This window comes from Glycine soja, chromosome 20, assembly GCF_004193775.1.
Source record: "Glycine soja cultivar W05 chromosome 20, ASM419377v2, whole genome shotgun sequence".
Lineage (NCBI taxonomy): Eukaryota > Viridiplantae > Streptophyta > Magnoliopsida > Fabales > Fabaceae > Glycine > Glycine soja.
Window position 1 is genome coordinate 36663433 of NC_041021.1, and position 11100 is coordinate 36674532.

At 33.6% G+C, this 11100-nt stretch overlaps 1 protein-coding gene and 1 non-coding gene across 4 annotated transcripts; one reads left to right on the forward strand and one right to left on the reverse strand.

Annotated features, from left to right (window-relative positions):
* Positions 1-1500: 1500 nt before the first annotated feature.
* Positions 1501-6341, forward strand: LOC114403411 (probable receptor-like protein kinase At5g18500). 3 transcript variants are annotated; one of them, XM_028366368.1, is made up of 8 exons: positions 1501-1518; positions 2266-2982; positions 3097-3201; positions 3408-3530; positions 3623-3793; positions 3912-4041; positions 5316-5528; positions 5858-6341. In XM_028366368.1, the coding sequence occupies exons 2-8, from the start codon at positions 2318-2320 to the stop codon at positions 5969-5971; spliced, it is 1521 nt and encodes a 506-aa protein (XP_028222169.1). In that variant the 5' UTR covers positions 1501-1518; positions 2266-2317; the 3' UTR covers positions 5972-6341. The 3 variants fall into 3 exon arrangements, with proteins under 3 accessions (XP_028222169.1, XP_028222167.1, XP_028222168.1); XM_028366366.1 differs by lacking the exon at positions 1501-1518 and adding an exon at positions 1547-1997; XM_028366367.1 differs by lacking the exon at positions 1501-1518 and adding an exon at positions 1547-1997 and having other exon boundaries at positions 2299-2982.
* A 4371-nt stretch (positions 6342-10712) lies between these two features.
* Positions 10713-10786, reverse strand: TRNAI-UAU. The gene has a single exon. It is a non-coding gene; the product is annotated as a tRNA-Ile (tRNA).
* Positions 10787-11100: the final 314 nt, after the last annotated feature.

Genomic DNA, 11100 nt, shown 5'->3' on the forward strand with positions numbered 1-11100 from the left:
GCTTGAGAAAAAATAATTACGGTCTTCATAAAAACGACCATAATGACATGTACTCATTTCTGTTTTATAAACTAACGCGTACAATTATTACATATACTTTTTTAGGAAACAATTATTACAAACTTAACAACTATGAATAAACCATATCACTAATTTTTGTAATGAGTTTAAGGTTTATACATATACTTGTAAAAAAATTATATTTATAAATTATAATTTTAATTATTTTAAAAGTCAACAAATTTATTATATATATGAATTGTGATTGGATGTATAATTATTTTTTCTCTATTTTAATTATTTATTTTAAGTTTCTAAAGAGATAGATGTTAAAATTAAATTATTTTTTATCCTATATAAGTCTAACATTTTTTTCTTAAACTTAATATTGTTATTGGTGTTTCTATAAATCAATAGATTTAAACCTTTAAATATACAATATTGATATTGAGATGTTATAATAAAAATGTGATTAATAATAATTATAATTAAATAACTTCAACTCATTTTGATCTGAGTTATTTAATATTTTAAATGAATAATGTCATTTACATCAACAATATAAATTTTGATTAAAATAATATAAAAATATGTAATGTTTATTTAGATAATGTAATAATAACCATTATCATCCAAGGTAGGCCTAATAACGAAGAATTTGGATAATTTATAGTTTATATTGGTCTTAATTCAAATTTTGTTGTTTTCATCCCATGTTAAAATAAGGCAAATGTTAATGAATTTGTTATGGATACTGCCCTCAATAAACTTTTATTATTATTAAAGTTGTATTGGAAATCATAAAAAAAAGTGTATTGTTATATTTTGTCATAAAACTTTCCATTTTAATTTCTAGGAAACTGGCTAACACGTTTTTTAATAGTCGCTTGTATCTTTGTTATAAGAATAAAATATGCTTTATCTTCATTTATTAAGAAAATTAATTAATTTAAATTATATCATTTTTAAATAAAAATTTTGCTAACCCTCTTAAGACATTAATTAAAGAACTAAAAAAATATTTATTTTCAAAATAAAAAAAATTAAATAAAAATCATAAACAACATAATTTTGTGTATTCTAATAAAATTTTTTATTCTTTTAATTTCTTAATCAATATTGTAAGTATACGAGTTAACATTTACCTTCAATTAAAAAATAAATATTTTTCTTAAATTATTATTCATTGAAACTTATATCAAACATAAAAAATCATTAATCTTTTAGAGAATATTATTAAATAAGAGATAAATAATTAAGATTTATTTATATTTAAGAAAAAAATAAAAAACTTTTGTTTTTATATTGGAGGCGAGAAAGAGTATAGTATTACGCTGCTTATTGCTGTATTCATATTTCACAGTAAATGGTCATTATTATATGTCAGTTTATTTTAAATTAAAAATGTCCATAAATGTCATTTAAGAATATATAATATAAATGACAATAAAAATGTTTAAACAGTTTTCGAAGAGAGTGATGAGTAGGAGAGCATCTGTTACGCAGGAGAGTTGAAAGGTGAGGGATGTAAATAAACAGCTAAGCTAACTAGCAAGTCAAATGAAAGTATGAAGGGTGAAATCACTTTCTGATATTTCTTAGTAATGTTCATAATCCATTCCATGAGGACTCACTTTACAGATACATCACAATCACAATCACAACTGCATGCTTCTCTTCTCTTTTACTGCACTGGAAATTTCCAATTGGATGTATGCGTATTCCTATTGCCTTGTAAAACATCTAATTCTATTCCCTTCCACCCACACTCTTAACTCCACCCTTTCTTCTTATCATCCCCACCCAACTTACATTTACGCTCACATTTCCTAAACCCACTAAGGATTTTCAGCTTTCATCTATTTTTGACAACTGGGTTCTTTGTCTTCCATGTTCTTTCGGTTGCCTTCAGTCAAAGATCTGGCCTTTTTTAAGATGTGGGGATCTGGGATTTTTGCTGTGTTGTTGTTGTTGTGAATCTCGCTTTACATAGATAGGTAATTCTATGAAATCTGTGCCTTTGTTTTTAGGGTTCCTTTCATGTTCTTCTCTTTTTACTTCGTTTTCTATGTGTTGTGGATGCTTGTGTGCTGAAATGCTCATACTTTATGGTGTGTTGAATATTCTATTTTTCTTTTGCTTCATAGTCTACTTATAACAGACTGTCTTCTGATGCTTGTTCATATTTCATAGTGTCGATTACACAATGAATAGTTGGACAATTTGAATGTTAATGTGATTTTTCTTTTTTGGGTTGTAATGCAGCTTATCTCTTTTTCTATTACATATATATGGTAGGCAACAAGGGTTCTGAGAGATGGGTGCTGATCTTAAAGCTGAATTGTCTGGGAAAACTTTTGTTTTTGGTCTTAAGGTTTGGCAAATAATTGGAATTGCGGTTGGATTGTTTATTGTTGTCATCCTCTGTGTGCTCCCATTTTGCCTTACTTCAAGGAAGAAAACTAGAAGAGCCAGGAACAGAATTCCTGCTAGTCATATTCCTCCTGTCTCAAAGGAAATCACGGAAGTGCGGGTTGAGCAAGTGCCCGCAAATGGATTTGTTCCTCGTGAAGGAATACTTCTTACCATTCATGATAAGTCCAGTGACAAAGAATCAGACAAGGTTATGCTTCATTTAGGTGTTGGGAAGAAGAAGCATGGGGACAGTGGTAGTCATCACTCGGATTCATTTCATTACTTGGATGGAGGTGGGTCACAATCAGGGGAAGAAATTAGCTCTGGCATGGTTGGAATGTACATGTCCTCTTCTTCACACCCTATAACAGCTCCTTCACCGCTCTCTGGCCTTCCAGAATTCTCTCACTTGGGTTGGGGTCACTGGTTTACACTGAGGGATCTTGAACTTGCTACGAACCGTTTTTCAAAAGAAAATGTAATTGGTGAGGGTGGGTATGGAGTTGTTTACCGGGGACAGTTGATCAACGGGACTCCAGTGGCAGTTAAAAAGATACTCAATAACGTGTGAGTTCCAGTACAATGTCTCAGGCTTTGAGTTTACACTAATTATTGTTTTTTGTTTCTCTTACTTCTGCTAAACTTTGACTAGTTTTTATTTCCACCCCTCCTTTTCTGCAGTGGTCAAGCTGAGAAAGAATTTAGAGTGGAAGTTGAAGCTATTGGTCATGTCCGACATAAAAACTTGGTTCGACTTTTGGGGTACTGCATTGAGGGGACTCACAGGTACCCACTTGTCAACAACTTTATTAGAGGATTTGAATTATAATTGCCTGAATCATGAAAATCATAAAAAATACCTTTATGAGTTGCATATTCATGAACCTCAGAACCTCTACTATCTGGTGGTGAGGTCAGTGTCAAGTTCAACAGACAACAGTTTAAGTATGTTGTCTTAATTATATTTTCTCCCATGTGGGGTATATTTTCAGGATGCTAGTCTACGAGTATGTCAATAATGGAAACTTAGAGCAATGGCTTCATGGAGCAATGCGACATCATGGATATCTTACCTGGGAAGCACGTATTAAAATTCTCCTTGGCACAGCTAAGGGGTGAGTTGCTTTGTCTATGCTCCTTCATGCTTTTGTAGTCCTCATTCTTAGGGTTATCTTAGTGCTAATTTGAAGCAATATACTTATTTTAGGCTTGCATATTTGCATGAAGCAATTGAGCCAAAGGTGGTACACCGAGATATCAAGTCCAGCAACATATTAATTGATGACGACTTTAATGCCAAGGTTTCTGATTTTGGCCTGGCCAAGCTTCTTGGTTCTGGGAAGAGTCATGTTGCAACACGAGTTATGGGAACCTTTGGGTCTGTATTTTTGTGCTCTTCCCTATGGAGCTATGTCCTTTTTCTGCCCTCAATGGAGGAGCTTTGATGAGTTCAATCCCTATATTTATTCTTTTCTCGTGCTCCATAAAATTGACAGATATGTGGCTCCTGAATATGCAAATACTGGTCTTCTAAATGAAAAAAGTGATGTTTATAGCTTTGGTGTTGTGCTATTGGAAGCAATTACTGGAAGAGATCCAGTTGACTACGGACGTCCAGCACAGGAAGTGAGTAAACTTACTTATATGTTGGAAGAAAATCCATTTTGAAGTATGTGTTCTTGTTAACAATTCATTAAATGAACCGAATAATCATAAAGCATTAGCTTTTGAGTTCGACTTATTCAACCAAAAGAACAATTTATATGTTTGTCTTGAACATTGGTTGTTATTTCAAGTTTTGCAACACATGATTCTTTTTTTTAGGCCTATTATCTCAACATATGTTTTTAGACATGTAGCATTACTACCTTAGTGAAAAATGTTAGCAACCTACTCTTTTACCCATTTTTTAACAATTCCTTTATTATTGGACAAATTCTCATATGCACCTCACCCAATAATAGATTGTCGAAGCGTATATTGCTAGCATTTTTCCTACCTATAGCCAACTTAAGGATAAATTGTTCCAATTCCTAAATGCTTCCAGTTAGACACATTTAAAATGGACATGTGCCGGATCGTATCCATTTTGGCTGTGCAATATATGAAATCCAGATTGGCAGTGCAATAGTTATTTGTGAATGCTAAACCTCAGTTTTTAGGAATTAAGTAGGTCCCTAGAATTTCAAAATTGTTGATGGATCTGTATTTTCTGTAATATCAAAATCCTTTTCAGTACAGTCCCTAAATCTAGTTTATTGTTAGATCACTATATGGACCCAATAGAAAAAGTTTTTGAAACAATCATAACCATTTCATAGTTTTTAAACGACAAGGATCCTCAAGAAGTACAGGATCATACAAATTAGTTTAACCTTCTTTCTGTCAGTTGTTCTCATTACTTGTTTATCACTTGGAACTTGCGATCTTCGACCTAACTTTTGTAATATTGATAAATCAGTTTATATTTCTTATTCATTCTTCTTTCTGTTCACATTTCTAGCATCAATAGTTCAATACAATCACGGTAGCTGCTGTAGCATAGATTACAATTATGATGCAGAATTTAGATGACTTCTTTATTTAGGGCTTCCATTTGGGAAATAGAGATTTAAACTTAGTTAGGGGTTGCAACAATGCTAGCCAGGGATTTATCGTTTGTTTGATGGGTATCCTATCCCAGTTTATTTCTTGTTAGTTGTTACCTTATTTTCAGTGATTAGTTTATGCTGAGGGCAGTGGATATCCCTCTTGAGGATCTTGTGCTTGATTTTTACAACAAAAAGTTTCAGATGTTCTATGTGTTCTTCTTGTTATGAGTTGCTTATTCCTACATCACAGTTTCTTATGACAACTGATAATTTTTGACTGACATTTACAATGAACGACAATGCCCTCAGGTTAATATGGTTGATTGGCTGAAGACGATGGTTGGAAACAGGAGATCAGAAGAAGTGGTGGACCCAAACATTGAGGTGAAGCCATCTACCAGAGCTTTGAAACGGGTGCTCTTAACTGCTTTGAGATGTGTAGATCCAGATTCCGAGAAAAGACCCAAGATGGGCCAAGTTGTACGTATGCTTGAGTCAGAGGAGTACCCTTTAGCAAGAGAGGTTTGTTATACTTTGTCACCATTAACATGATCTTTTTTTTCAAAGCTTTGTTTTCTTTAGTTGCTTATCAAAAGCCATTTATCTTAGTTGAGCTGGTTGGACCTAGCTAAGGATGTTGATCAATGATCTCTGAGCTCATTTCTTTGATCCATTTTCAGAGCATCTTTTCTAAAAAATTATTGGTCTGTCTGTTCTTGGTTGGCCAGCATCAACCTTTTAGTTTCTTACTAGATCACAAATGGATACATATTCCCATACTTAAGAGACGATTAGTTTTACTAGATGATTTTGAACTGGCATTTGATTTGTTTCATTGTCTGGATGTTCAGGATCGTAGGCACCGAAGAAATCGTGGGGTTAACTCAGAAATTGAATCACATAAGGATAATTCTGACACAGATGGCAGTGACATTCAGGGCTCTAGATCAGAAAGCGGAAGGTAACAGCAGGCATGACCAAGAGAATGTATTCTTTTTTAGGATCAGTGGGGTGTATAAAGTGAGTGATTTTTTTTTTATAATATTCTTATGTTGTTAGATTCTTGGATTTGCCTACCCAAGATGGGCATGGCAGAGGCTCAGCAGGGGATAATATTTTATTTTATTTTTGTTTCTTTTCCTTTCTTTTGTGGTAGAAGGATAGGTATTTCTAGAAGGATATATATTGTTTGTGTATGAAGGTGGATGTTATTTATAAGAACCAAAATATTTGGGGTATGTACAGAATCTAATAGCTTTTCTAGATTTATTTGATAAATCTGTTGGCCTAGTCATCTAGTCACTGGGGAAAAGTAAAATAATCAGTTTATGATCGTGCCTTAAGACTTTTTATGCTTAGATCATTCCGTTTCACACTATTGTGTTTCATTCCTTTTACAACAATAGTTAAAAAATTCCCGATCCTTCATTCTTTCAGTCCCTTTGAGTATTATATTATGAGTACACATCATTGAATTTCAACCATGGTGCATGGTACTGTTATATAAACAATTAAGTCAGTGCAACATATATGTGTGTGTAATTTTGCCCTTGTATTCAGTTAATGGTTATCTGCCTTAATGACGTCTAAACCAATAAAATGAAGGTCCAATTAGTTAATGAGGGACTCAAGATTCCCCAAGACTCTCAGCAATTGAGAGGAAACACAATGGATGACGATCATTATGGATATATTCTCAAACATCAACTTCCAATAGTATTGATGCTGCTATGCAGCTAGTCCTTTGTATGTTCATACACTTAACTCGACATATACATGTTTTATTTATTTAGAAATATAAAAAAAACAAAGGCAAAATCATATCACGGATCTTAGGTATGAAAGCATCCAAAATCGAACAGAGTTTCTTGGCAATCAAATTTTCATGGCACTATTCCCACTTTAGAGGTTTCACCACCTCCCCTGTGAAGTCAGGGTCATCTCTTCCAAAGTGACCATTTGCATGGGCTCCGGTTAAGTCGCAACCTCTACACAACTTTGTCCTCTGCCTCTTGAAATGGGGCAAGAACACCAGCACCGCCACCCACCACCAACGCCACCGTTGTCCCTCCCACCCTCCCAATCATACCTATAAACCAAACCTTCACTCCCGGCCCCACCACATTGGATCTAGAACCGCCCGCAATCGATTTTTCCTCCCCCTCAAACCATCACCATCACACAAAACTGAGCATGACGATGACTCCATCCAAAAGCCGTGGAACCTTTACCCCTGAAAACACACGCTGCTCCCCAAGGTCATCCTCAAGATCGACACCAAACCTTCTTCGCACACCACTACAATGCCAGCAACAACAACGACAAAGAATTCCACGATGATGATGACAACCCTACACCGAAGTCACTCCGGCTCCATGGACACGAAGTGCATGGAAAAGAAGGAAAAAAGGAAATTTTGGATGGCTCTCTCACATGAAGAGATCGAAGAATACATCTTCTTGTTTTTTGATTTTGAATTTTTTGACAAGTAAACTAGTCCTACTCGTGGATTATTTCAGGGATTGCTACTCCATGAGAGATTCTTGATTACTTCCATTGATTGCTCAGATGAATAAGAATATTTACGGTGGTTGGTGTACTTATACATTGTGAATATGATTGCTTATTTCGTGGGATGTGTTTTTTTGGTTTTGTGATGGCTAAATTGGTGGGATGTAGTTAATGCTAGTTAGTGGGTGCTTGTTCAATATTCTTGAACAATTAATGCCATTATGATGCGCAACCATTGATCTATGTAACCAGAGAAGACAATTTGTTGGAACAATTACATTGTATATGGGTTGGCACCCCTGGTGCTCTTTTATAATATTATAATTTTAGCTAATAAAAAAAACTGATTTGTTTATGATTGATTCTTACAAAGGTGAAGAGAATTTAGGAAGGTCTTGGAAATTGGAGGTACAAAGGCATGAAATTTTGTAAAGAAAGAAAGGAAATGGTGGTTGGTGATACTTGGTGAGAAGGGGAGACGTGGTAGTAGGGAGAGAAGAGAGATGATGTTAAGGTGTGGAGGATACACTATAATATCATGAAATGAGACCAATCTAGAGGTTATTATTTTTTGTGCACCACACACAAGAAAATTTACCATAACCTACGCCTAAAATGAAATACGAGTTAACAAATTTTACACTGGATGTGAAACACATGACCCTATAATTCTTTTTGAACTATAAGTAATCCAGCTACGTGAAATTGTACTTTCTTTAATCCAATAAAGTTTTGCTAGTTTAGGCTACCATGGAGAAGTAAATTTTCTTGTGTATGATGCACACAAAAAATAACCTTTAAATTCCATGGTATTATGGTACATCCTCCACATCTTACTATCATCTTTCTTCTTCTCCCCAACTATCACCAACAATGAAATGACATTTGTTCAGAAGCTATTTATTTTTTCCGTTTCCTATAGTTTGTAGCTGAATTGTTAACATTTCCTATTATGTATAATTGATGTAAATTAAAATTATTGTTGTGTATTTTTTCTTCATTTTTAATTTATTGCAATGTATTTTCTTAGTTTTTAATTTATTGTGGAATCAAAATTAATGCAATGAAAGTATGTGATAGTTAACACAATTTATTGTAATGTCGCTTTCCTTGCTAGCTATGATACAAAACAAAAATTAAAAAAATTGTTGTCAAGATTATGCAACTAGAAGGATAAAGGTATTATCTCTGGTGCAAACCAAAAAAAAAAATCATCATAACTATAATATAAATAAACTGTAGCATCAACGATAGAAGCTAACACTCTATTACAGTAGTGGCCAGTAAGATCGAAGAGCAGTGACCAACAAATAGAAATAAAGACACGTACGAAATCATATCACACCCAGCCATGAACCCAGAAGAACAAAACCTAATAGACGCATACACATAAATATAAATATAATTATAAAAGGCAAATTAAAGCTTAAACAAATTCTAGGGTACTTTAGCATTAAGTAATAATATAGGTCTTCTACCAAAGCCATTTCCTTATGCATGTGTTGGTACTGGTAGTGACCCACCAGCACCGGGAATAGTGGGCAAAGAAGGAGTACCGGTGCAACCACCAGGGAAAGTGCAAAACCCAGATGGGCCAAAGCCCACGCCGGTGAAGCTGAAGCCTGGGCTTGGGCTTGGAAATATCCCACCAAGGCCTCCACCTGATCCAAGGAAGGTCTGGGGCTGATCCACATTCTCTTCCTCAAGTAATCGTCCCCCTTCAGCATTTGATGCAAGCACCAACACCACCATGCTCAACATCACCAACACCTTAGCTACTCTCTCCATTTTTGTATTTTGAGTATGGATGATGAGAATGGTGATATCTCTTTCCCTTTTATAGTGCCAATCCTTTTGGCCTTCGCTTTTAATGCTCACCGTTTCTACGTAAACGTTTAACAATTAAATTTGCATGTTGTTGTTGTCTTTCAACTTAAAAAGAAAAATATTTTTTTGACAGAAAAAGAAAAATATTAAACTTATACTTTCCCGACAAAGTATTTTTTTTCTACAACATTGTTATTTTTATATATTTCTATCACATTAACTATTTATTTTACACTTTTATTTTCATTTTATCTCTCTTATTTTTTCATAGAAAACTGTTCAAATACATTAATAAATACAAGAAAATGTTTTCTATGATTCCTTTTTAGTTTCTTTTGACTGGAGTATCTTTTTTAATTTAAGAATATAAAGAAAATACTATTTAGACCTTAATTTTATGTTAGTGTAAAACTTTTACACCACAGTTATAAAAATCAATAAACTTGTTAGGATAACATGTGATCAGATTGTAGTTCATTCTTTTTATTCAATAGAAAGTTCATGACAAATTTGAAAGTCATTTTACTAATAAAGTAATAATTAATTTAAGGATATTGGTTAAAGAAATAATAAGTATAATTTTTTTTATATAAAAAATTATAATAAAAACGTGCTTCTAATATTAAATTCTATGCTCTTAATAAAAAAACAAATTCATTTTCAATTCTTTATTAGCTACCCTAGCAAAACCAATTTGAAATTAAATGCAGATTTTTTGTTGGAACATCTACTAATCTGCACTAGGCCGTCCTGCCTTCTTGGTGAAGCACAACAGACATAGTAAAGTAAATTTTAAGATCATTTATTATGATAGTTGGGAATTAATGAATTTGCCCAACTAACCAAAGTTGGGGTTCAAACAAGGGTCAGGGTCCTTAAAAAACTCTGGACAATGACAAATGCCTTAATTACATTGCCAAGTTCTTGTACGGAGTCTTCTTTTTCTTCTTTTTTTGCTGAATGGACTTGTACGGAGTCTTACCAACTAGTACATCTACCCGACTCAGAGTCCAATAGATTTCCATAACAAAGGTTGCAGAGAGCAGTAACTACTAGCATTTGTCACTTATGGTAATTGACACCCTGTTAATTTGTTTAGTCCAAAAACATTGTGAATTTGTACCACTTTATTATGTCTGTATCACATGGATGCAAGTATTACAGTAATTTTAATGTCTTTTATGACCCTTGTCATGTTTTTTGTACAATAGTCGAGTACTAAAGTAGAGGAAGAGAAGAGGCCTTTGGTTCATATTGATGAGTATGCAAATGCAACCAACCACTGCATGTGAGAGACTTCATCGCGAAAAATGTTCCACGCATGTTCTATGAGTTTCATGTATCTGTAAATTTAAAGGTAAAAATTAATGGTCCCGGCGGGGCTCGAACCCGCGACCTTCGGCTCATAAGACCAACGCTCTAACCAACTGAGCTACGGGACCATATACCAATAATTTCTAAATTATAATATTTATTGTTTTATAATGTTTTAGTAAATTTTTGCCTTTTTCGAAAGCTAAGTTTTACCATCTTTCACTGTATCGTACATAAAGAGATACGTATGATTATCCCACAAACTTTCGTTCTTTTACATAAAAGTAATGATATTTATAAATTTCACTCTCTTATAATTTATTTTCATCCTATTTTTTCTCTCTATCTTTTCCATCATATTTATTACCTTTTTTTTTTCTCTATCTCTCTTAAATCTCCACCCCAAAATAATTTATTTTGTCAATATTGAACACTCTCATAT